Genomic DNA, 27,951 nt, shown 5'->3' with positions numbered 1-27,951 from the left:
CTTTATGCAATATGGTCGCTTTTTGGTAGCAAAAGTGGTAGCAAAGAGGGAATCATGAGTGAGAGATGAATCTCACACCCTGGAGGTTGAGAAAGTTACATTTAAGGCCACGTAGCCCTCCTGCCTGTCACTCAAGCTCTTCTCTCCTCCTAGATAGGTCTACATTGTGTCTTTATGGGTAGGGGGCAACGCTCCAATAGCCCCTCAGAAAAGAATGGTGTGCCATCAGTGCTTCCAGGCAGGAAGGAGGGAGTGCAACTGGAGATGGCTGGTCACTCAGGGTAGAACTCGTTCCAGTTTAATAACAGGGAGTTAACCCTCAGGTAGAGTCAGAAAGCTCCATTCTTCCAAAGAAATGCTTTCTGAGGGCCCCCGGTGGTGCAGCTGGCTGTACCTAATCCTGTTCTGGCCTGAACTTCACCAGGGCCACCACGGCACTAGGAACACAGTAGGAGCCACATGAAGATGTTCAGCTTGTTGCAAACACTTGGAGACTAACATCAAGGTGGAATCACAACATGAAGTGTATTAGAAAGTCCTTCCCTTTCCCCTTCTCTCACATTAAATTCTTGCTCTAGAGAGAAGGCCTTTCTTCCTCACTTGCTGAGTAAAGTGTTTTCCTCAGGAAGAATATACTTATAATTATCTCCTCTGCAACACCGCTCTACCATTTCAAATCTATATCCAGCCATTTAATGGTCATGACAGGCCATGAGCTTCTCAGCTCTCCTGCAGCACAGGGAATGCTACTGCCCTCAACAGTATGGTACCTATATTAGTTTCTATGGCCATGTAGCAACTCAGCAGCTTAAAACAGCACCCATTTATTACCTCACAATTGACCAGGTTCTCTGCTGAAGGCCTCATAAGGACAAGATCAACGTGTTGTCTGGGCTGGGCTATTACTTAGAGGCCCTGCAGAAGAATCCACTTCTGAGATCATTCCAGTTGTTGGCAGATCCTTGCAGCTGTCAGGTCAGGTGCTCATGCCCTTGCTGGCTATTGGCCAGGTGCCATGTTAGGAGGCTACTCACAGATCTTGGCTCATGGCCCCTCCAACTTCAAAGCCAGCAAAGGTCTATGGCCTATCAAATCCTTTTTGTGCTTCAAATCTTTCTGACTTTCCAATCTGTTATGAGTCAGATAAAATTTTCTCCTGTTAAATGGCTTACTTGTTTGGGTCATGCCTACCTGGATAATCTCTGTATTTAATGATCAACTGACTTGGGACTTTAACTACATAGGTAAAATCCCTTTGCAGCCATACTTAGATTAGTGTTTGATTGAATAACCAGGGGATGGAAACCTTAGGGATCCTTTTAGTATATTGCCCACCATGGTCCCCAACATTATTGACACTTAGGCAGACAGCTTGCCTCCCTTCCTGGATTACAAACTTTGTGAAAGCAGCTGTCCAGGGGTCGAATATCTCTGTGTCCCCTAGTCCAGGGTGCCTTGCATACATACACTTGTGTCCAACGGCTCTGTCCTGAATCACAACCACCCACTGGGGAGGCTAAGCTCTCATGACTGCACAGCGGCCCAATTACAACTCCTTACAGGCTCCTATGGATGCCCATGTGTCTCTCTTTTCCTGTTTTCCAAAGAATCCTTGAGGATTTAGAACTAAGGCTTTTCTCTACAAGTAACTCCACCCCTCGAGCCTAACAAAGCATTTTCCTTTGGCAGTAGGAATCCTGAGCAACTTCCAGAAGCCAAGCTCCTGACATCTTCTCAACAACTAGGAGGCTATAAACACAGGTCCTCCCGTAGTAACCTGGGCCTCTTTTCAACTAATACATCTCCTCTTACCTGGTTCTATATCGTTATCCAGGCAGGGAAAGGCTGGTGACAGCCAACGAATGGCAGCCGACATGTATTCCACTGGCAAGTTCAGAACTATTTATCCACTACTTATTCAGAACTTTATGGCACTTGAGCCTGAAGAGGTTTTTAAGAAAGGACACATGGTTTCACAGCAGCGACCAAGTACAGCGTCCTTACCAGCTGGAGTTACAGGCTGTGTTAAACTCTACCCACCCAGACAAGTGCTGAGCAAGTTCTCCCATTTCACACAAGATGCTCACAGCTCAAGCTGGGAGCAGGGAGAAGGGTGCTGGGCATGTGGTGAATTCACACAGGAATGGACTATTGGACTATAAAAGACAGCCCCGTCCCACTCCTTGGCATGGGAATAAGTCACAGTGCAATGGATTTTTTTTTTTCCAAAATAATATTGTCAAGAGAGGGTGCATGAAAGCTCACAAATGTGTAGAGGCTGGGTAGAGAGCAAGAATCTGTAAACTGACTCCATCCAACAGAAATTACAAAGTGCAAGCTGCAGTACTAAGCAAAGTATCTCACAGAGTAGGGGAAGCCAGACACCATTCCTACTTAACTATGAAACCAACTCAGTTGGCACTCGAGGAGATGTCTGTACAAACTGCAAAGGCAGCACAGAGCAGACAGAGAGAGTGCTTCATGTCGGAGAGAGCAGACTGGGTCAGGGAAAGTTCCTCCCAGAGGAGGTGCTAAAGGAGCCTCAGAGAGATGGAGCTGCAAGGGATAGGATGCCCCAGGTAAAGGGCTCAGAGCAAGATGTGGGGAAAGTGGAGGGAAGGGTCTGAGAATAGGACAAAGTCCTGTTTGGCTAGAGCTCTACAGGGAGAGGGGCTGGAGAGGTGGGCTGGGGCCCAACCCCAGGGCACAGAGCCCCAGGAAGGCAAGAGCAGAAGCAAACAGAGGAGTCAAGCTCTCAAAATGATTCTGCTACCTGTTACACAGGCAGGAAAGCCAGAGACTTGAGAAATGTGCTTCTGACAAACCCATCCAGCCCTTCATGCTGCTAGCAATGAATACTGAGCATGCTTTGCAAAGGCTTCATTCCATTCTAAAAGCAAAACTTCTACCTCCCGAAACTGCTTAGAAAAATTCATATGATTTGCAGTTTAAATATATGAACATCAATAATTTAGATTTTAGGAGCAAAATCTTGCAAGATTAGCATTCATAGCCAACATTCAGGGAAAGAGAGACACCCCAACTTGGAGCCCGAGTGTCCAGCCATGTGGGGAGAGCTCCCGTGTACACAAAGAGTGTACTGGGAAGGAGGGAGGGTTGGCAGCAACAATAATGTTCACTGAGCAGAATGGGCTCCTCCTGACCCGAAGAGGGAAACTGTTTTCAGATAGTAAGAATAGGTTTCTGGGAACTATCCCCCTCTGGGCCCTCTTGCCCTCCTGAGCAAGGAAGACGGCGGCTGGGGTTTGGGTTAGAACTCAGGAGTAGAATCTGTGGCCATGGAATAAAGAGACAAAAAAAGGCTCACAGGGGTGGGGGTGCCTGATTAGGTCTGGCAAAAGGGACTTAGCATTGCGACTAATAGGCCCTGCAGACACTCAGAAGAGCCTTTCTGCCAAGCAGTCTGCTTGCATGTCAATCTGTTTGTCCCTCCACCGTACCATCTGGGGAAGGTGCTAATGAGACACTAACTAAGCAAGCAGCAGGCAGCAGGATGGCACAAGGAGGGCAGCAAAACTCTGCAGAGAACATCCAAGAAATCATCATCTCATGAGCAATGAAAAGACCAAGACTGGCACATTTGGGGTCAGTCCATACCAAGGGGCAGAGAACTCCAACGTGAATGACAGGCCATACCACCTCTCCCACCTCGACAACTGGGCTCTTGCAGCTCTCTGAAAAGCCCCAGAACTTTACAGCTTCTTCTGCATTCGCATTCTCAACATGATGTGGGATCACAGGGCACCGCCTGCTGTGGCCTGCTGCTCTGCTATTCACTATAAAATCATCACCCCACGGTCCCCCCATGGCCGGCACCTCTTCTGCTATTTAGTCTGTAGACAAAAGTACAAATTCTTCATCCTGTTTAGAATATGCTGAAGTGTGATTTAAAGAAATACATTCCTCTTGGGGTATCATGCTACAAAAATGCCAGAAATGCAAGCCTGACGGGTTTAACTTTAATAGTAAATGATTAACCCTCCTTGGCTATGGAAAGGCAGCTCAGCATATGCCAGGACACCAGGCTGACATGGAGTTCGAGAAGGCAATTTCAAGTCGTGCCTTCCCTCCTTCGCAGTTTGCTAATGAAATGATTTTAAAAATACAAAACTAGCAGGAAAAATCTGCACTCATGAAGAAAAACAGTAGAAGCGGCCTTAAAATAGGGAGACATTGAAATACTTCTGCAAAAAACAGCACAACACACCTGGGATGGTCTGGAAATGAGTATGAGCAGCTCATGTGTCTTAGTTCATTTTGTGTTGCTATAAAGGAATACCCGAGGCTGCATAATTTGCAAAGAAAAGAAGTATATTTGGTTCATGGTTCTGCAAGCTGTATAAGAAGCATGGCGCCAGCATTTGCTTCTGGTGAGGACTCCCGGAAGCATCATGGCAGAAAGCAAAGAGGGAGCAGGAGTATCACATGGCAAGAAAAGGAGCAAGTCAGAGAGAGGAGGAGGGGTGCCATGCTCTTTTAAACAAACAGCTCTCAGGTGAACTAAAAGAGTGAGAACTTACTCATTTAGACAGGGAGGGCACCAGGCCATTAGTGAGGGATCTGCCCTCATGATCCAAATATCTCCCACCAGGCCCCACCTCCAACATTGGGGATCAAATCTCAACATGAGATTTGGAGGGGACAGCTATTCCAACTATATCACCATGGTTCAACAAATATGAGAAAACAACCTGCCTGGGAAGGAAGTGAAAGAGTTCCCTACTAGAAGTTTCCAAATTCCAAGCAGGAGAGGGAGAACAGGAAATCAGGAAGCAGAAGACCAATGGCATAGGGTATAATCACAGTGAGGCCAGAGGCAGAGCCCTCATATCACCCTGACTTAAAGCAAACAACCTACCACATAAAGAGGAAGAAAGGCTGCCGCAGCCTGCTTCTGAAGGGCAGCATATCATGTAAAGGAGTGGGCATGGCCCTACTAACTTCAGATGATGGTGACTAAGGCACAGGGTTGCCTCAGCTGCAGCTCCCAGATAGCTGTACACAGCTATCTTGCAGGAAAAATCAGAGCAAATCCCCCACACCCCGCCACTTGCTTTGGTTTGAATGTGTCCTCCAAAGCTCATGTGTTGGAAACTTAATCCCCAATGCAAGAGTGTTGAGAGGTGAGACCTTTAAGAGGTGATCAAGTCATAAGAGCTCAGGAAGGCAGAGCCCTCCTAAGGAGTTTAATGTCACTATTTCAGGGATGGGTTTGTTATAAAAGCAAGCTTGGCCCTTCTTGCTTTCCTGCTCTCTTTCTCATTCTCTCTTGCTTTTGCTCTCTCAGTCTTTTGCCTTCCACCATGGGATGACACAGCACAAGGGCCCCTGCCAGATGTCAGAGCCATGGTCTTGGACTTCCCAGCTTCCAGAACTGTGAGCCAAATAAGTTTCTGTTCATTAGAAATTAATCAGTCTGTGGTATTCCGTTATAGCAGCAGTAAACAGATTAAGACGCAAAGAATTGGAAAGAACACAATATGTTGAAATACTAAGTCTCAGCGATATTTGAGAAAACCTTTTATAAATAAAAAGAAAATAACCTGGTACCAAGAAAGATTGCTTTTAGATGAAAAACATGATTTCAGAAATGAACACCCAAATGGAGGCAATAAACAGTGATACTGCTAAAAACTAAACCAATGAATTAAGAGAAACCTTTAGAAAGTCTCTCAGAGGTCACACACACACATACACAAAGCAAAAGCGAAAGGAGGTAAATACAAGATGCAAAAGGCTAAGATTCCTAGATAAGAGAGTCAGGCAATCCATCACAGGGATTTGAGAACTGAGCTGACAGAGAAGACAGAGAAGAGGCATTCAAAGAAATTATCATAAAGACCTCTGCTTCCAACCAAGTAACAGTGGCCAGATTGACTTTCCCTTCTGAAACCATCAAGCACCCAACAAAATCTATAGAACAATAGTTCTTACACATTAGACATTAAGTAGTAAAGGACCCTGAGAGACTGGAAAAGAAGAACAAAGTTGGAGGACTAACATTATCTGATTTGAAGACGATAAAGCTGTAGTAATCAAGACACTCTGAGCCAGGCATGGTGGCTCATGCCTGTAATCCCAGCATTTTGGGAGGCTGAGGCAGGAGGATGGCTTGAGCCTAGGAGTGTGAAATCAGCCTGGGCAACACCAGTCCTTGTCTCTACAAAGAATAAAAAATTAGCCAGACGTGATGGCGCATGGCTGTAGTCCCAGTTACTCAGGAGGCTGAGGTGGGAGGATCACTTCAGCCTGAAAGGGCAAGGCTGCTGTGAGCTGTGATGGCGTCACTGCACTCCAGCCTGGGCAACCAAATAAGATCCTATGTAGAAAAGAAAGAAAGAAAGATGCTCTGCATAAGCGGAATAGCACAGAGTCCAGAAACAGACGTACACCTGTGTAGATAATTGGTGTGCAAAGGCAATTCAGTAGAGAAAGAACTGTCTTTTCAACGAAGGTGCTGTGATTCAGCTGAGAGATTAAAAAAACAAAACAAAGCAAAAAAACACCAAAAAACCGAAGGTGCTGGAACAACTGAATATGCCTATACTAAGGAAAAAAAAAATAGGTCTATCCTGAGAAGTAAATAAGATGTATTTGTGAAGTCACTTCACACAGTATGTAAATATTAGTTTCCTCTCTTCTTGGATCCTCCCAACCCCACCCCCCAAAAAATCCATTTCCCTTCCAGCAACCAGAACAGTCTTTATGTATAAAAATGCAAATTGGATCATGTTAACATGCTTTCAGGGACTGCTTCCTGCACTAAGAGTAAATTCCAAGTGCATAATGGTTCTCTGTGGCTGTCCCTGGCCTGACGTTTCCCCCTCATCTCACTGCATGGGATATGGCTTGGCTGTGTCCCCACTCAAATCTCATCTTGAATAACATGTGTTGTTGGAAGGATCCGGTGGGAGGTAATTGAATCATGGGAGCAGGTCTTTCCCATGCTGTTCTCCTGATAGTGAGTAAGTCTCACAAGATCTGATGGTAATAAAAAGGGGTTCCCCAAACAAGTACTTCTCTCTTTGCCTGCCACCATCCATGTAAGTCGTGACTTGTTCCTCCTTGCCTTCTGCCATGATTGTGAGGCCTCCCCAGCCATGTGGAACTGTAAGGCCATTAAACCTCTTTTTCTTCCCAGTCTCATGTATGTCTTTATCAGCAGCATGAAAACTAATACAATGGCCTTCCTCACTTCCCCAGAGCCACCATACCTTCCCTGCCCCAGAGCCTTTTCACATGCTGTGCTATTCCCATGGCTGGGAAAATTCTTGGCCCCATTCCCCCTACCACCTCACAAATTGCTAATTCCCACTCATGTCCTTTCGTTTTCTGCTTTACAGTCATTTACTCAGAGGCCTTTCCCTGCTCCTCTCTCCCCACCACCTCTAACACGTAAATTAGGGTCCCCTGCCCCTGTCCCATAGCCTCTTGTTCTTTTTCTTCAGAACATGCCACCAATTTAACTCTATATTCATTATATAACTGCCTGTTTGTCCATTTCCTGAGGTAAAGCTCCATGATGCATGGTGACCACAGTTTCATGCATTGCTGCATCTTCCGTTTCTGGTGCAGTGACACGTGCTGATAACTATCTGTTGACTTAAACTAAGACATGCAAGTTGCCTCCCATAAAGAGGTTTCCCCTTCATCTGTGAATACCTGGTGGCCAAGTCATAGTGGCTGGCCTCAGTCTTGGACCAGGCTGTGGGCAGCCCCGAGGGGAGACAAGACTGTGAGGTGGGGCCTGCATCCACATGGAGGGGCTCTTTGCATTGTCAGGTTATTTTAGGTAAACCTCAGCTGTGCTGGTGGCCAGCCTGCGGACAGCTCCATCAACAGGCTTTCTTCCATGGGCTTCAGTAGACACTGCAGATGTCCTGCCCAGATCTCCTGGATCTCATGTACCACTTTGACTGCTGGGTCCTCCCCTAGCTGCTGCAGGTTCTTCAGCTGATGGCTCACACCTGCATCTTCTCCAGAGCCTTCTCCTTGAAGCCACCTGGCCTGAAGTTATCTAGGAGTTACACCCACCCCTCAAGGCCTGTGACCAGTGACTAATTTGCCTCACAGAGGGACTGCAAAACCCCACACCCTTGCCTCAAAGAGGGACTGACTCTGTGCAACTTACTCTCCCAAGCTTTGTCCCTGTAGATTAGGTTGAAGCTAGACTCCCCAGAATCATATCTTTGCCTGGCCTCTCTTCTGACCTGTCCTGACCTATCCAGCTTCTCTCTCTCACCACTTTCTCCTGAGAGTGCTCACAAAAGTGTGTGCACGAATCCCTGACCAGGCAAGAATTGAGAATACCTCCCAAGACAAAGCTGCCTATGGTTGGAGGAAATAAAAGAAAAGATGACAAGCATTTACTGAGTACCCAGGCCATGCCGGGCACTGTCTCGGGCACCATCCTCACACCAACACTGATGAGGAACTGGAGGCTCAGGGAGGATCCCTGTACCCTGTCCAAGATCACCCAACTGGTCAGCGGGGAAACGAGGACTCAAACCCAGGCAGAAAGTCCATGCTCTTAACTCCCCACCATGGCTGTCGGTGAGTCCACGCATCTGCCGATTCCCAGCCCTAGCAAGCAATGTGAGCTGTGCTGTCTAAAATGAAGGCAGGGGTTAATGGGGTAACTTCAACCTGAGTACAAGTGCACTGTTCAAATGTAGAAAGGGCTATCTTCCGAGGTGGCCAGCTCCGCCACTGCAGGTGTTCAAAGAGAAGCCAGTGGCCCCTTCACAGGCCTGTTATGGAGGGAGCTATAGAACTGAGAGAAGAGTCAGCCTGTGTGACCCTCATGATGCCGAGCTCTTGTGAGTTCAGGTCCTTAGAATGTGTGCACTCAGCTCAAGGTTAAAGAATGGCATTGTAAATAGCTCATTGGAGAGTCATTTATGTCATCACCCAAAAGGAGAAAACTGAAAGCCATCTATCAGATCACTGCCTGAGCAAACGACTGGCCAGGGAGGCTTTGCATTGGAGTAGAAGAAAAGAATCTACAAAAATAAAGGGAAAACTGGATGCAGATGTTTTCCTCAATTAGCTTCTACTAAAAAAGCAATAAACAGGAAAGATCAGTGCTATACATGCACTTTTATTTAGCCATGTGGCATGAGTCATGACATTTCAGAGAGAAATGTGTCTGTCTTTGGTGAAGCTAAAGGAAACTATTTTATTTTCTTTATCACTGGAGTTTTTGCAACAAAGCTATTTTTAACCAAAGTATTACAAAATATGACCATCACGTGAGATGATTACTGAAATCTAAATCATACCAGCAAGAAGCAGTGATTCAATTTGTCTTTTCAAACATCCCAAAGTAACTCAAATTAATTATATCTGCCTAAAAAAAATACCACTTGTAGGTTATTTCTGTTGTAGTTTCCTGTTATAGAAGGAAGAAAAAAGTCTTTGTCGATTGGCTTTTTGAACATCCAAGTTAGGATAAAAGATACTTCATTAGGAAATCAAGACTCTTTCAAACAGGACTTAAAATGCCAAGTGCTGCACATTTTTCAATTGTGTTGCTGATTACATTTTTAACATTTTGGTTTTCGGTGGTAGTAAATTAAGAAACTATCTTCCTGAAATTTATGTCCTAGATAAAGGACAAATTAGGTTGTATTATTTTATTTATGCGTGGGGGTTTTTGGCAGGGGCCTTATTGGGGAGCAGTAGTTGGTCCACACTGGAATCATCAGGGCAGCTTTTGAAAGACAGATGTCTGAACTTCACCATAGCACAGTTGAGTTCACAGAAATGAAGTGGAGTCCTGGCATCTGAATTTCTTAAAAAATGAACAGAATTCTGATGCACAGTGAGATTGAGAACCACTGTTTTAAGAGCTGGGAATTTTAAAAACTTATCTACAAAGCTGTAATAAACGTTTTTCAGGCGTCACTTGGGTGTGCCTTGTTTCAAGAAAAGCCATAATATGAAAATGGGAATGTAGGAACTTTAGGAGGTGACTTTTAGCATTATAAAGTAGCACACCAGTGTTACATGGTTAAATCTCTGCATGAATTTAAAGCAAGATTCACATACATTTTTGGTGGGATGGAAAATACGTATGTTAAGCCACTGAAGAGAACTTTAACCTCCTACTCCTTTATTCAGGACAGAGATGCAGTGTTATTGGGAGTTGGGAAAGGCCTGGATCCAGGCCACCTCTCCCTACTTCTCAAACCTAACTTCCTGATTCCCAACAGCCCAGCACAGGCAGAGGCTGAAGAGCTCCCTGGACCACAGAATCTTGTTTAGAGGGAAGCGGCTTGTTCTCTAATGCCAAAGGGGAGAACCCAGTTGGATGTGTACATAAAATGCACATAAGGTTCACAGTGAGGGCTGTTCTACTTGTATCCCTGGCAGCCTCCCTGATTCCCTGTAAGCCCTGTGCTTGGGAGGCTATGTCCTCTCAGTTATTTCTCTTACAAAGAAATATTTACCATGCATGGAAAATCCAGTCATTCAGTGACATTAGTGGGCAAGTCTCCTCTTCCAGTCTTGCAATGCCCAGGTACACTTCCGTTTTAGATCCCTTCCCTAAGAAGTTGTTGCCATGAACAAAGCATGAGAGGTCTGCATACCTAGAAGACAAGGTCAGGAAGAGGAAGGAGACTGGTGAGGGACGGATGCCCTGGTCTGGTTTCAGAGTCCAATTATAAAGGAAGCCTCTGGAAATGTAGGCACAATGGTCAAGTACCAGTCATCTAAGTCTAACATCTGGGAACTGAGCCTGTACCTTGCAGGCTGTCAGAGCCAGGCCTGAGCGGGCAAGGTGTCACTCACAGACTATGTACTGAGCTGGGGGCCAAACTTCTCAACTCCTGGATGTGCATGGCTTGTTCCCCACTTGGACATTCTGGCCCATCTCCCTGCACACTCTCCTGCATCAGTTCCTGGCCTGGACCCCTCTATGCGCCCCATCTGAACCCACCCTCAGTGTGGCGATCTGCCACTGCTCTCAGCAAAAAACAGCCCTGACCTCGGCTCTGGATTGTGCCCAGCTCTGCTGCTGTGCACATGGACAGCATGAAGGGGCAGGTCTAGCCCAAGGCACAGGCAGGCGGGCAGGACTCAGGCAGGAGAGGATGAATCAGGTCAGGACAAAGGCAGGCGAAGAGAGATGGAAGCCCAGGCTCAGGGCTGGGCAGGATGAGAAGCAGGGAGAAGTACAGCGAGGGGCAGCCCAGAGGACTTCAACTGCCTGCCTGAGTCTGCATGGCGACTGAATTCCAAGCCCTGCCATATCAGGGAGGTGTGGAGAGGAAGAGGGGGAAGTGCTGCTCTGTCCCACCTAGAGTGGCTTCAGCCTACTCCAGATGGATGAGTGGTGAGCATCAGTAGCCCCATCTGGAAGGAAATGAAGAGGAACAGAGCAGGAAAGTGAAGAAGAGGAATAGATACAGCAAGGCTCAACCTGTATCCACGCTCACATCTGAATGGGCTCCATGCCTACATGATGGGGCAAATCAAATCCCACACCACACACAGCCTGGAAGACCATTCCTGAGGCTGTACCTCTGCTGACTCACTGCGTAGGTGATTAATGATTATAAAAAATTAACAGTAGTGAGTATCCCTATCTCCCAGCAGAGCACAATGAGCACATTCTGCATTGCACCCAAGTTTATCTACAAATATAGGCTGGTGGGTCCAAAGGCATCTGTCAGTGAATGCATAAGCATCAAAGGAAGCAGTGGATTTTGTGGCTTGACTCAACATGACAAGTCAGGGATGCTGAGGAGGTGCCTCCTGTCCTCCCCATGGTTAAACTCACTTCTAGTAGAAAAGATCTGACAACGAGAACAAGAGGCACCAACGAGGCCACCAAAGACTCTAGACGTCAGCTTTTTTAAAACACTATTTGGGTAAAGAACTAGAGTGAGTGGATAAACTCCCCTTGTTGGTTTCACTGCCTACATATCTCTTGAATTTAACCACTTCCCTCCATCTCCACTGCTACAATCTATACTGGGTTTTACAGTGTCTCCCACCACCCCCTGCCCAAAATTCATGTCCACTCAGAACCGCATATGTGATCTTATTTGGAAAGAGGGTCTTTGTAGACAGAATCAAGTTAAAATGAGGTCATACTAGATTAAGGTGGGCCCTAATCCAACAGACTGGTATTCTTAGAAGAGGGAAACTTGGACCCAGAGACACAAAGTGAAAATACCACATGATGATGGAGACAGAGATTGGACCGATGTGTCTACAAGGAATAGCAAGGACTGTCACCTACCACCAGAGCTAGGAGACAGCCATGGAACAGGTTCTTCCTCAGAGCCTCCAGAAAGAACTGACCTGGTTGCTGACACCTTGATTTTGGACTTCTGATCTCCAGAACGGCAAGATAATACATTCCCATTGTTTTAAGCTGCCCAGTTTGTAGTAATGTACCATGGCAGCCAGAGGAAACTATACTCTTCCACAACCCCTTGCGTGGATAACTCTAGCATCCTCCTAACCTTGAATACCCCAAAGCTGTCTGGTCGTCCTATGACATGTTCTCCACTCTGTCGCCAGAGTGAGCGTCTCACATCTAACATGGATCATGGGCCTCCACTGGTTAAAATCCTCAGTGGCCTGCATTGGTCTTGGAGTCAGCATCCACTCTCCCTACCCTTCACCATCTCCTTGCCTGTCTGCCTTCTGCTGCCTTATCAGATTTCACCAAGTATCAGTCACTCACAGGGGCATTCTCCAACCTGCCCAGATATGTCCCATTCTGTTGTTTGTTCTTGTTGCCTTCCTGACCTTTTCCTCCACAACACCTATCACAGTGTGTTAGATGTGATTATATCTTTAGTGTCTCTTTTCCCCACTGAACTGTAAACTCCCTGAGAGCCAAGCCACATGGGTTTTATTCATCACTAGATCCCCAGCACTTAGTACAATGTCTTGCACCAAGTTAGTTAGTACTCACTAAATATGTGCTGGATGAATGGAAGAATGAATAGAACAAAAAGAGAGAAAAAAGTAAGTGCCTCTTTTATTCCCTCTCCTCTACCTGAGCCTGCAATGGAGATTCTCGAGCACATGTCACGCTTTTGTATAGGGGCAAAACTAACAAAGATCAGGGCCTACCCATCTTCCCTTGTCAACAGTACCAAAATCCTAAGACACATTTTAGAGAGCTAAGAAGACAAACAAAGCAGGGCAAGATGGAAAGTTTGGGAAACCACTGATCTATAGGACTGTTTAAGTGGAATTTGCAGTAATTAAAAAAGATGAATGAACTCTCTACAATTCCCAAACACTATCATTAATACTATCCCATATGTCATTGAATGCCTGCTTCAAAGCAGTTTTGTAGGAGATGCATTATTGTCTGCATTTACAAGCGAGAAAACTGAGGCTCAGGGAGGTTAAGTCATTCACCCAAGGTAAAGGCCATGGACTGTAACTGTCACCAGGTTCATCTGACTCCAAGTACAGGGATTCTTCCACTCCCCTGCTGCCTCCCTACACCCCTATGCCCCCTCCCCCGACCTCCACCACTCCTTAGCACACAGGGCTGGTAGAGCTCACTCTGTGCAGGGAGGCCAGCCTTCCAGCCAGAGTCAGCAATGTGTGCAAAAGCACCACTCTGATTCCTTTATCTGCTGTGACACAAGAGCGATAATGAACCCAGCAGCCTGGGCTGGAAATCTGTCCAGATTCATGGAATATCTTTCAACATAAAATATGAGGAAAAAAACACAAACAGTTCAGCAGCATCAGCCATGCTATGCATGTAGCGAAGCAAAACAGGCAGGTTGTATAAATATTTAACAACGAGAAAGAACTGAACTGGCTCCAAAGAAACATCTGGGATAACAGATCTAAAGAGGCTGAGGTTTCTAGTGGGAAAGTCACTGTGAAGATACAAAAAACAACCAGCAAGCAATTCTCAGATTTCATTCTCACGTGCATTTACCAAGCACCTCTGGCAACTTACCCCTAAATGCTTTGTTTTTAAGTGTTTACTACACAACTGGGCAAATTCCAAGGGGCCTAAGTCAAATAAACATGCTTTTCTTGCCATAAAAATGCTTTATTTCTATTTCAAACAACAGAAACTCAATAACAGTGTTAATAGTTGAGTCGAGATCAAATCAAGTTGTTTTTTTTTTTTTTTTTTTTTTTTTTTTGCCACATTTATCTATGTTACCTAATATAGCAAGAAATGGACTGAACGTGTTCAGGATTCAGATTCTGGCATTAGTCCAAAGACTAAGTTTGGGTATTCCAAAGAAAATAAGCTATATATTTGAAAGTACAGTTTTTATGAAGTTACCTTCATGACTGACACTTGGAAATGGACCATCTTTTTCCAGAACTGACACCCCAGGGGTGGACTGCATAGTTCACAGGACCCCTGTGGGACCAATTATCTGCCTCACATTCTTCCACTGAAGGATTCAACCACATAGCTGAGTTCAACAGTCTGTCCTTGCCCTCTTTTGCAAAGTGTCAGGAAGAAGGCCCAGCTGCTTTGGGTAGGCTGAGGCTGCATGTTGACAACTGGCAGCTATTTTCCCAGGCACACATGTTCCAGGAGGTGCATGCTGTCCCTTGCGGCATCATGTATAACTGGCTTTCTTCCTGCTCTAGCCTGGGTCCTCCCAGGGTGACAGGATGAGCACGCTACCAGCTCCTCGCTCTCCTCCTGTTCCACGGTGGAGGATGCTGCCTGCTGAACCTGGAAACTTCGTGCTGACCCCAGTGGAGAGCAGGGGATGTATGGGCTTGTGCAGCAAGGTTCCCAAGGCTGCTACAGGCTGCTGTGCTGCCATATACATTTCCCGTGCCTAGTCAGCCCTGCCCTAGATAGCAAGCATAGAGGGGACAGCAAACTCCCAGAGCTACACTTCTAGCTGCTCCCCACCAAGGCCTGGTTGCCTGAGAGCTGTGCAAAGACAAGTTGGGCAGTTGAGTCATGGGGGCAGATCCCATCACTTCATGCCAGTCCCAGCTGCTAAAGGATACCCTCAACCCAGGCTGCTGCAAGCAGCCCCCAGCACAATCACTATTTGCTAAATTCTTTAGTTTAGCAGTTCTTAAACTATAATGTGCATCTAAGTATATAAGTTCCTGGGGAATCCTATTAAAACGTATATCCTGATTCAGTAGGCCTGGGATGGGACCTGCAATTCTGCATCTCTAAGAAGCTCCCTGCACTTCATGGATGCAAGTGCAGCACACGCATGAAACATACTTAACAGATTTTACCAGGGTTTACCTCCCAAGTAAACTCAAATAAACATGTGCATGGAGTTCTATAATTAATAAGACATTTCACAAAGTCATAGATCCCCCATCTTTCTGAGGAGAAAAGCTAAGCTCAGAGATCAAATAGCTTGGCAAAGCCAAGAATAACAGTGGACTCAATCCAGATGACTTGATATGAAGTCCCAGGATGGTTTCACTAAGTCAGTGGTACTCAAACTTTAACATGCATCACAATGACTTGAAAGGTAGATAAAAATACAGATCTCTGGGCCTCCAGAGTTTCTGATTCTCATGCATCTGGCCTAAGTACCACACTTTGAGAAGTGCTCCACTAGACTCCACAGGATCCTAGAGACCCCTGGGCATGTGAGCCTCAGTCTCGGAGTTTTCATGCCATTCACCACCATATGCCCAAACCCTACTAAACACTGTTCTGGCTCCTGGTGACCCAGGGATATTGGGTCATGCCAAGGCTTTTTTGTCTCAAGATGCCCCAAAGGCAATAAGCTTCTTTGGCATTGACTATGAGCTCTACTTTGTAGCAGCCATTCGGCCTCAGGTGTGTGACCCTGAGAACGTCTCAGCAACTTCAAGCCTCATGCTCCTGACCTGTGAAATGGGGCCAATAATCCCCATGCATAGGACCTTGATGAGGCCCAAATGACAAATGGTTCTCAACCCTTCCTGTGCATCAGAATCATCTGGGACGGTTTAACAAAACACCAGTGCCTAGCTCCCTTCGCAAACCCTGGGCAAGTGTAGTTAACAAATCTCCCCAGGTGATTGATGCTAATGTGCAACTAGGGTTGATATCCACTGAAATAGGTAAACGTGCTAGAAAAATGCAAGATGGCCAGCTGCGGTGGCTCATGCCTATAATCCTGGCACTTTGGGAGGCTGAGATGGGAGGACCGTTTGAGGCCAGGAGTTCGAGATCAGCCTGAGCAAGATGGCAAGACCTCATCTCTACAAAAAATTAAAAAATTAGCCAAGTGCAGTGACACCCACCCGTAGTCTCAGCTACTGGGGAAGGTGAGGTGGGAGAAATGCTTGGGCCCCTCCTAGGCTCAAGAGAGGCTGCAGCAAGCTATGATTGTGCCACTGCACTTGAGCCTGGGTGACAGAGTGAAACCTTGTCTCTACCAAAAAAAATTTAAAAATTAGCCAGGCATGGTGGTGCATACCTGTAGTCCCAGCTACGTGGGAGGAGGCTGAAGGATTGCTTGAGGCCAGAAGTTTGAGACAAACCTAGGCAATGTAGTGAGATCCTATATCTAAAAAAAGTAAAAGAATTCATTATAGCTATTAATATTTCACTGTTATGGTATTTATTTATTTGTTTATTTGCGACAGGGTCTCACTCTGTCACCCAGGCTGGAATGTAGAGGCACAATCATGGCTCACTGCAACCTGGACCTCTTGGGCTCAAGGGATCCTCCCACTTCAGCCTCCTGACACACCCGGCTAATTTTTTTAAAAAATTTTTTGTAGAGGTAAGGTCTTGCTATGTTGCTCAGGCTGGTCTCAAAATCTTGGATACAAGCAATCCTCCTGCCTTAGCCTCCCAAAGTGCTGGGAGTACAGGTGTGAGCCACCCACACAGCTGTGATGGTTTAATGAGAAGAATAAATGCAACATGCACTGAGTGTTCCACAGATGTCCTCTCTCCCAGGCAGGGAGACTCTTCAGTGAATCCACCATCTTTAAACTCTCATGGAAATGCAGCCTGATGAAAGGTATATGAGCAGAGCTGCAGAGCTGGCTGAAAATGGCTCTCTGGTGAGCTGTTCTCGTGAGCTGCTATTTGTGCCCAGACCACAGCCTAGCCAAATCCTGTGATCCAAGGCTGAAAATATCTCTGGATTTCCATGAAGCTCTCAGGGAGACAGGAAAGCTTAATCACAGCTGATTGGGACAATGAATCATGCACAGGAACTTTCCAGCCAGATCCCTTGGGGACCAACCTGGCTCAGGCTCTCTACAAATTATCACAAAGAATCTGGGCCGGAATGGTTGGCAAATGGGGATTCGTTCATTCAACAACAGCTGGGGACTCCTACATATAGGAGATAGGGGAAGGAGAGGCTGATCACGAGGTAAGCTGCATCCTACATAACCTTTCTACAGCCATGCAAGGCAGGTACTTGTTGAATGGATGAATAAATTAATAAACTAACAAGTGCTCGGCCTTTGCTTGCACCCTCTTCTGCTATTGGACAGCTCTATTTTGAAGTTATTTTCTACACTGAACCAAAATGCTGACCCAATTCTCTGAATGCAGGAAGAGTCCAGCAGAAACAGAGCCACGGAAGTATGACACAGGGGAAACAGGCCAAATCAACCTTGTCTTGAAGAGTCCGTGGTTATGCTTGTCCACATCCGCTTCCCAGCCAGAACAGCCAGGCGATCCCCACCCAGGGCAGTGCTTGATGTCACCCACAAGGCACCTCCAGTTCTGCTCACCAGGATCAAGGTTCTCCAGAGTTCAACAGCCACAGGAGGGAACCTGGGAAAGGCCACCGGAAGGCATAAAGAATCCGCTCACTCCATGCTCCCTTGGGCGGCCCCTGCCAAGCTGCTTCTGCTGCTCCCTGCTTGCTTTCTGAACCCCACCTCTTGGGCATATCCAGTTACAGTCACAGGCTCTGCTATCACCTGGAATGCCCTGGGCCTCTCATCAGGTCCTCTCCTTCCCTGCAGAGAGTTGGGGCTCAGGCCACTCAGATATCCAGGATCATTAATTCTGTGGCCCCTCTCTGACACCACTTTCATCTGATTCCGGCACCTCCATGCCTGACATCTGCTCCATCTTCTGCTCAGAATCCTGTAACCCAAACATCCCAGCATTCCTGGTGAGAGGAAAAGGCACTTTCCATTCTGCAGAACACGCATCCTTCCCCATAAGGAGCTCCTCCAGTACCACCGAGGCCAGCTCTCCTGGGCCAGCCAGTGCCTGTCTGCTGTCTGCCTGCCCACCATCTCTTCTTTGTTTTAGTGACAGACAGCACCTTATTTCCTCCAAGAGGGAATCTTCTCTTTCTGAATCCAAGTGCCTTGGGTGGAGAGGTAGGTTGACCTCACATCCTAGCTCAGAGTCTCCCTGGCCATCAGGATCAGCCAAGAGCAGGGCAGGTGGACCAAAAAGAGCCAAGAGAGCCAGGCCCAGGATGTCTGCTACAACCACTGGAGAAAGGCACCCTGTTTCTGCTGGTGCTTTGGGAGTCAGGAAACTATAAGCCCAACACATCTAGTAAACACTTTTGTTGTCATGTGAGGAGAGCCTTCCTGAGAATCAATCCTGCACAGAGGAAAGCAAAGCCAGGAGATGGAGAAAAAAAAGAAACATATATATATATAAAAATATATAATAGAGAGAGAGAGAATATATAGTGTGTGTGTGTATATATAGTGTGTGTATATATATAGTATGTATATATATGTGTGTGTATATATAGTGTGTGTATATATATAGTGTGTATATATGGTGTGTATATATGTACTATATATACAGTCTATATATACTATATTTAGACTATATATACATAGACTATACATACATAGTGTATATATAGACTAGCAGACATACATTATATATAGTATATATAGTACATAGAGTATATATGTATACAGTTGGTTCTCATTATTCGAGGTATATGTCCTATAGAGTTCCTGTGAACACTGAATTAGCAAATACGGAACCACTGCTTCTAGGGGATTCGGTCTGCACACCTCTTGTTTATAACGTTCTTGTCAACTGATCAATAAGTAATCTTGTTTTATGTGTGTTTCTGTCTAAAGACACCTTATTTAACATATGCTGTTGATTCATTGACATTGAACTCACAGCCAAACAAAGCTCATCTAAAATGCCTGTTTTCTCTGTGAGGCACATCACAGCCATCCTGAGCTGTAGAACACTGTATTCAGTACACCACTCAGGGGTCATTTTAAACAGTGAAGTAACCAAGAAAAATCCCAAAAATGCAAAAACTGTGGCCCCAAACAGAGCATGAAAAGGATACTTGTTCACAGTATGAGCTGAAACAAGGCAGAAGGGGTGTCACCTTGTCCAACCTCAGCTGGAAACCTGTATATCAAGTGATGCAAATTTTTTGCCGCTCTGCACATGTCCATAAACTACCACAAAAGCTCCATGAGCATTAATGTCTGGGGTCATAGGTAAGTTTTGGCTAGAAGGTGAATTTGTCAGTATAAAATCCACAAATCAAGAAGATTGACTATTCTTTCGTTAGCAGTGTTTCATCACCTGGATCCTTCTATGCCTGAGGCCAGTGGTGCCCCTTTACACCAATTTCTTTTTCACTCAAGCCAGTTGGGAGGTGGTTTTGTCAGTTAAATCCAGGCTGGTTTTACAGCCTCTCTTTTCTGGAAGCAAGGTCTCTGGAAGATGCTGGCTCCCCTAACTGGCCCTTTGAGGTCCCTAGAATCTTCATAGTCCTCAACATCCCAATCACCCCTACAAAGGGAAAGTTCGGCCCTCCTCAGGCATTGCTTGTGGAGAGATTTCCCCGGTGTGTATCCAGTTCCTCAACTTGAGATAGCCAATCCCTTCCGCCTGCCTGTCAAAATAAGTACTTGAGCAGAGTGAGGTTCCTCTTTTGGTGATCCACAGTAAAAGCACTTAGTGGTGTCCACCTGTAACTACTGCTGATTCAGGTCCTGCAGAAGGGACACACTTGCTGCATGGCTCTCAAGCTTCCAAAGGAATGCCACCCCTCTTCTGTGTGTGCTGCTCATCGCAGTAGAGCAGGTCTCCTGAGCAGCAGGCAGTAGGGGCTTGGACTCATGGCCCTGAGCCTTTAGATTGGTTCTCTTGGGTTTTGCACCAGTCCCCCTCCTCCAGTCTGCCTCCATTTCTTACATTGGTGGATGAGGCCTTGAACAAAAGAGTAGAATCAGAGCCGGAAGGAGCCTTAGAAACTTCTCGGGTCAAGATGAGGAGAATGAGGGTCAGAGAAGAAAGGAACTTGCCAAGATCACAAAGTGAAAACCAGAACAAAAGCAGGGAGCTCCCAACTCCCTTTCCAGCACTTTTCCACTAGCAGTGTCACTGTTGTATGGTAAGGCTTCACCGATTCTCTCTCCATGTGGACAAATGCTAGTTTTATTCACAGACAAGTCAGATCATGACACTGACCCACATCACTCCATGATGTTTCTAAGGAGACTGTATATAACTTTTCACCCACTCTTTATCGCCACCTTTCCAGCTAGGAAAAAATTTAATTCAACAAAGAACTCCACCATCACCATCACTCCAGATGCTGCAACTCTTTGCAACCAAATTGATTTTCTGGGGTCCCTGAGCCAACAGGAGTCTGCAGGCCCCACTGAAATCAGGGTTCTTGTCCCCTCCCCCGTGCACATACAAACCTCCACGTGTTCAGTACAGGTGACCCTGCAGGTCCAACAAACGAGACATTGAATCACCACTGAGAGAGGCTCAGAGGAGGGAAACTCCACTGGGAAAGGAGGTCAGGCTGCCCTAGTTAAGCCACCCCCACTCCAGTAGTCCTTGTCTGGCTCCCTGCCTCGCCTCAACACTCTTCTACCCTGACTCTCCCATAGTGGACCATGTCACCTCTTACCAGGCCTAAAACCACATGAGTCCAGGGACAGGAGGGTTTGAGAGATTCTAGTCCAATAAATAAAGGCATTATGCCACACCTGAGGCTTTTTAATACAATTTTAAAATTATACCCATGCTTGGGCTGGTTACATATGAAGCCCACTCCAGTCCTGTCCTGAGCACCAGGAAAACCCTAAGGCCTGTCTGAGTAGCAGCCCAGTTTCAGAGAGCTCCTCCAAGCTCTCCCCCACGGAATCAACAAGGGTTTGTTGTATGTTCTAGGAAAGTCGCATCATACCCTATAACTGTGAAAGAGACCCTGTCTTCTCTTCTACCCTAAGAATAAGAACCCACTTCTCCAGCCTCATCTTGTTCCTCACAAGAGGGGCCTGGCCCATAGGTGAGCTCAGAGGCCTGGCTCTTCACCTTTCACAGGGTCTTCTCTAGCATCCTGGAGGAGGCCCTCCACTGCACCAGTTCTGGCTGCCTTGCCACAGTCCAGTGTCCACTCCGAGGACATTTCTGTTCAGATGTGGTTTGCATCACCTGTTTAAACTCTCCCACACATATTCAGACTTCACAGGGACAGAAATGTCCATCCAACTCTGATGAACCAGCTGGCTATACCCTTGGCCAGAGCCTGACCTGCCTTGACCATTGCTTCCCTGGCAGCTTCCCCAGCTGGGTCTCCTGACTGGGTTTCCAAAAGCCACATCCTGTGGTCACATATGGAAGTCTGGGAAAGACAGCACTTTCCAGAGAAGGTGATTTCAGCTGTCAAACCAACATTTCCTGGTTGGTTGGTTTTTCCCCTTTTACATCCCTCCCAAATATTTAACTTTATAAGGTGTTTTCCTTAGGATTTCTATGTGGAGTTTGCTAATTCAGGCAGGAGAATGGGGTAGCAGAAAGAGTCTTTCTGAGTCTATTTCAGCATTGCTGTTTTACAAGCACATCAAAGCTTACTGCCAGGAGAAAAAGACGCTATCCTTACACCTTAATTCTCTATCCTCTTCCTCCTTTTATACATCTTGGATCATCAGCACTGAGAAAATTACTAATATCCTTCCAAAACAACTGTACACCCCTCACTTTTAGCAACATCTGACTCAGTCTTATCATAAGTGTTATTATAGGTGGAATTGTGTTCCCCACTAAAATTGGTATGTTAGAGTCTTAATCCCCAATACCCCAGAATGTGACTGTATTTGGGAGACAGGACTTTTAAAGAGATCGTTAAGCTTAAATGAGATCATATAGGTGAGCTCTAATTTAGTGACTGGTGCCCTCATAAGAAGAGGGAGAGACACAAAAGATTCATGCACACAGAGGAGAGACCTACACTTAGGCTGGTTATAATTCTTGTGAGAATAAAAGAAGGTGGCCATCTCCAAATCAAGGAGAAGGGCCTTAGGAGACAACAAACCTGCTGACATACTGATCTTGAATGCAATGGACTAAATGCTTATGCTCTCTCCAAATTCATACGCTGAAATTCTAATCTCCCAGATAATGATATTAGGAGATGGAGCCTTTAGGAGGTGATTAGGTACTATTATACAACAGATCCCAGACAGATAGCTAGTCCCTTCCACTATGTGAGGACACAGCTAGAAGGCAACATCTATGAACCAGAAAGTAGGCCCTTGCCAGACACCAAGGTGCCTTGATCTTGGACTTCCCAGTCTCTAGAACTGTGAGTGTATTAGTCTGTTCTCCCATTGTATAAAGAAATATCTGAGACTGGGTAATTTACAAAGAAAAGAGGTTTAATTTGCTCACCATTCTGCAGGCTGTACAAAAAGCATGATGTTGATATTTGCTTGGCCTCTGGGGAGGCCTCAGGAAACTTATAATCATGGCAGAAGGTGAAGGGAAGCAGGTGTCTTACATGGTAGAAGCAGGAACAAGAGAGAGAGTGGGGAGGTACTATACACAACCACATCTTGTGAGAACTCACTTACTATCATGAGAGCAGCACCAAGAGGATGGTACTAAACCATTCAGGTGAACCCGCCCCCATGATTCAATCACCTCCTATCAGGGCCCACCTCCAACATTGGGAATTACAATTGAACATGACATTTGGGTGAGTACACAGATCTAAACCATATCAGTGAGAAATGAATTTCTGTTACTTAAAAGATATTCAGTTTATTGTATTTTGTTATAACAGCCAAAATGGACTAGGACATTGAATGCCCAGCCTCCAGAACTATGAGAAAATACATTTCTGTTATTTAAGTAACCCATTCTGTGGTATTTTGTTATGGCATCCTAGGCTGACCACAATAAACAACACACTCACTAATTCATCAGGCTTCTGCTGAAGGCCTACAATGGGCAAAGCACTGAGTTTAGCACTGTGGGCAGACACAAAAGTAAGTGAGAATACAACAGCTCACAATATGATCAGGGAGAATGACAACACAAATATATCTGTCATAGAGCAGAATGCAAATATTTTGGTATAACACTTCTACAACTCTTGTTTCAACAATGCAAATTTGTTCAATGTAATTGACAAATTAAGGAACAATCTGAGCATAATGTGAATTTTATGTTTGCCTATCTGTAAGAAAAACTAAATGAACATAGAAAGGTTGTGCCTAGCTGAACCGAGCCACATGGAAATACACAAAATTCACATACCTCAGACATCAGTCAGCTCTCTGGGTCCACAGTGTGTTATTAGCCACACTCCTCCACATTTGCAGTTAAAACTCTCTGTCTGATTTCAGGTGACTTTCCTCCTACCACTTCACAATAACATACAAATGACCACACCTTCAGATACCACCTCCATAAACAAACTTTAGGTCATTTTCAAACTCGACTGCCATATGTATGGTAAGATGTATACATTTCTTAACCACTTAATGTTAAAGGTGTGCTACCATTTATAATAGGTTTTTATTTTTGCTTTTATCTGACAAATTATTGAGTGTTGTGCTTCTAAACCACTTTTTCTCTATAAGCCCTATAGTTTTTATTGCATGATTGTGTATATTGCAGTGATTTTTAGAAACATGTATGAGTAGAATTGACTGTATTTAAACGTTTCAATAAGGAACTAGATTTCAGGTAACTAAGGCCTGGGTAATGAATGTCTATGGTCAGGATCACAGATAATCACATGCTTACTGCATAAACTTCAAACAGGGCATAGGGATCTGGCTAATATATCAACGACAACCTCTAGTGGTAATGTACACTAATTGCAAGTAAAATACAGAAAAAGGTGATGTATTAAAAATGGATTTTTAAATGTTATCGAATGAATGAAGCTATCACACAGGCCAAGTCAAATATATTCCCTCACCTTTAAGCAGCTTTTTATGGCCTCCAGCTTCCTGGCCTGATTACTGTTTTTTTATTTTTTATTTTTTATTTTATTTTATTTATTTATTTATTTATTTATTTATTTATTTATTTATTTATTTTGAGACAGAGTCTCACTCTATTGCCCAGGCTGGAATGCAGTGGTGCAATCTCGGCTCACTGCAAGCTCTGCCTCTTGGGTTCACGCCATTCTCCCGCCTCAGACTCCAGAGTATCTGGGACTACAGGCGCCTGCCACCACGCCTGGCTAATTTTTTGTTTTTTGTATTTTTAGTAGAGACGGGGTTTCACCGTGTTAGCCAGGATGGTCTCGATCTCCTGACCTCATGATCCACCCTCCTCAGCCTCCCAAAGTGCTGGGATTACAGGCGTGAGCCACCGCGCCTGACCAAGAATTTCCTCTAGAGTCAAACAGCCTCATAAAGGGAGCTCCACTGACCTGTCATTGAGTTTTCTGAGGTGCACAGTTGCTCTCTCAGCTTCTCCACGTCATCAGGATGCACCTGTTCATACAGTGTGCTCCCAAACCACTCTGACTGGGGCTGGTTCAGAACAGGGGTGACGGAGTCAGACACATAAATCACTCGCCCTGTCTCAGCAGCCACCACAAACAGAAATCCATCAGCTGCTTCAAGGATGAGATGCTTCAGTTCCTATAAAGAAAAGATTATGATTGGCACAATACACTGGCACACACAGTCTGATTAAACTTTCTTATTGGGAAAGCAACCTTCAATTTCCTTTATCTGCATATTTATTCTGGTACACGAATAGTTTGGGAAACGAGTGCTTTGTTACTGGAAAATAAGCTAGAAAAATGCACAAAGCTTGCACCACCCCTAAGATACAGCTACTGTAAATACAATTAGCCCTGTCTTTATTAGTCCTTTGTTGGGGAGAGAGAAAATTTCCAGCCTAGGGGGATGGGAGAGCAATGAATGATCACCAGAAGGTGCTGGGCTGCCAGAGGCATGAACAGCTTCGCCACATATTGAAACTGTAGTCATGTAATTGGCGCAGAAGGGTGCAACACATAGTGCTTGGCACAAAAGGTGCTAGATAGAAGGAAGGGAAGGGGAAGGGGAAGGTGACGAGGGAGAACAACAGAGACTACATGTCTCCCCACCCACAGCTTGTCATGCTGAAAGTACACTCTTGTTCCTTTTCTCTTTCCGTATTTCTGAGCTGAATGCTGGCACTGGCTATACATTTGCATTTCTGTCAGATTTCCAGAACTGACAACAATCACCATCATCTCAAAAGACTCTCAGAGTAACTCTGGGAGGCAGCAGGGAATACATTATCCATATCACTTTACAGTGAGAAGAGGTTAGGAGCATGAACCCTGGGCTCACATTGATTCACTGGGGTCATGACTGTCATTGAAGGCAGGGAGGAAGCTGTTTGGGATCAAGGAAAGGGCAGCAGGAAGCCTTGATATTATCCTCAGAAGGACGTGGATGGGGCAAAATCAACTTTGTTAAAACGAGATGTCTTTTCTTTGTAGTGCCTGAAGGCAGCTCACGCATAGTTGCCCATGCTATTCTCACATCAAGCTCAGGAGCCCTTTGCCACTGAATGAAATGGGCTTTGTGCCTGCAGGAGCCACGCACTAAGTCTTCCCCAGACACTGTAATCCATGGCCACCCTTCCAACCACTTCAAGTACTGTTCAGACTCCAGAGGACAAAGGTATCCTTCTAGGTCAGCAGCTGGCAAACAGTTTTTGCTGGCAATCCTTTGTTTGAATGTAATCTTATGTGAAAACCCCACTGTAAAGCACATGGACAGCCAGCAGAGTGGAGGCAAAAGGTGGAGAGTCTGGCGCCCCAAATCCCAGTCCCTGAGCAGAGTACAAGGACCCAGAGGCTAGAGAATATTGATGCGCTGATGAGCAGAACCCAGGGAGCTTTGTAAATGTGTTTAAGCCCTTGGCTGGGGAGGAATTCTAACATCCTCTGCCTGGGAAACCAGGGCAGAAGCAGTTGGTACAAACATTTTTTTAAGGGTAAGTTTATTTTGCCCATTTCTCTTGCTTTGCACTTCTGCTGTTCTGTGTCACCTAGATGCTTAGTTAGTTCAGGGAATTCGGTCAGCATTTTTATTTTCGGTTTTGGGATGATCTTCCCAATAGAAAGAGCTGTAAGAGAATTAAAAGCGGAAGAGGATGTCTGGGGAAGTACAGAATTTTTTGTCACTGGAGGAGAGGAAGTGGAGGCTAAATGACTTTACTCATGTATTCACATTTTTGTCCAGTTTGCAAAGACTGTGGAGAGGTCTTATGGGATGAAGCCCCACGTGCATCACGGACCCTCTTTTACCACCCTCCTCCCTAATGTTTATTTCCTGGGAGACCATCCATCACTACCAAGTTCCTATGCCCTGAATCCAGAACTAGCCTCTACATTCCAAGAAAACAAACAGTCACGGTTAAAAGCACGTATTCTGGAGTAGAAGAAGACTATCATCTATGGCTCTCCCACTTAGCTGTGCAACTTTGGGCATGTTACTTCACGCCCTCAGTAATTTTTTTCAGTGAGCTCTTGCAAGGTTAAATGAGATGCTGTGTGTGAAGACTTAGTAAGGGCCTGGCATACAGTAGGTGCTCCATAAATGTAACCATTATCATCACCATCCAAGCAGCTGAGAGAGGACAAAGGTACGGCTCATCTGACCTGCATAGCTGCCTTCTCTCTTCACGCCACTTTCATGATCCTCAGTCACTTAAAGATAATGAGATTTATTTCAAACATTGACCCTGTAGGTTTTTTGGTGAGGATTAAAAAAATATAGACAAAAAACTGACTCTAGCAGCTATACAGTGCTTAATAATTTCTGTCTGTTACTTACCAGCTATTCACCCTTCATTATACCTCAGGCCCATGTTAAACAGTCTATGCTTGTTGCCTTCCCCACTACAACCATACAAGCTGGGAGCTATCACTGCATTTATTTTTACAGAGGTAGAAATGAGGCTTGAAGCTCCTGCCCTGACCAGCACAGTTTGTGTCCTCCGGGTGGCAGATATTACCACTGCTGGACCTTCCTAACATCTGCCAAGGGAGGGCTCCCATGACCACTGGGATGATTTAAAAAGGGATCAAATAGGTGAAGTCCTTGCTAAAGTGTCTAACACAGAACAGACAGTAATAAACGTTAGTTCCTCCTCCCTTGTTCTTTATCTAAACCTAACTTCCATGACATTAATTGAGTCTCGGCTCTAACAGAATAAACCATTCTGTCTCCCAACAAAATCTTTTTCATTCCTGCCTCTGAGATTCTGTGTACCCTGTTTCCTTTTTGTGAAATCTCTTCTGCTCCCCTCTTTCTAGGTATTTTTTGTGGCTCCTTTCTATGCCAATACTGTCTCTGTCCTCAGAAGTTCCTCTTGATAATACCAGGACTCTACCACTCTATTTCAGCTTGACAACACGCTGTGTCTTGTTAAATCCTCCATTACTTTTAGGACCCTATATTCTACATACTTTTGCATTTCCTAACTGCATGCCCTGACAACTGTATCATTTCACCTCCCCCGCAACACCCCCCACCCCATTCTGCTGTATACAATGAAGCGCTTTCAAATCCATCATCTCATTTATCCTGCAAAAGCTCTTAGAGACAGGAAAGCAAAAAGTTTTATGTTCATTTCACAGGATGAGCACACTGAAGCTTAGAGTATTTGCCAACCTGCCCTATGACCAGCGCATGGAAATACAAAAGACCCTGAACTCAGGCCTCTGGCTCATGTAAATCCACTTATAAAATATGACCTCA

At 45.4% G+C, this 27,951-nt stretch overlaps 1 protein-coding gene across 6 annotated transcripts in view; it reads right to left on the bottom strand.

The window, feature by feature from the left end:
- The window catches only part of ARNT2 (aryl hydrocarbon receptor nuclear translocator 2), a 201,615-nt gene that overhangs the window by 104,054 nt on the left and 69,610 nt on the right, over window positions 1–27,951 (bottom strand). For all 6 annotated transcript variants that reach the window (XM_028851222.2, XM_028851228.2, XM_028851224.2 and 3 more), the window contains exon 5: window positions 24,615–24,828. In XM_028851222.2, the coding sequence (XP_028707055.1) occupies window positions 24,615–24,828 (214 nt within the window). The remainder of the gene's footprint in view (window positions 1–24,614; window positions 24,829–27,951) is intronic.

The sequence above is a fragment of the Macaca mulatta genome, chromosome 7 (assembly GCF_049350105.2).
Source record: "Macaca mulatta isolate MMU2019108-1 chromosome 7, T2T-MMU8v2.0, whole genome shotgun sequence".
NCBI lineage: Eukaryota > Metazoa > Chordata > Mammalia > Primates > Cercopithecidae > Macaca > Macaca mulatta.
Note: the sequence above shows the minus strand (reverse complement) of the source record. Positions and strands in the feature narration are given on the sequence as shown.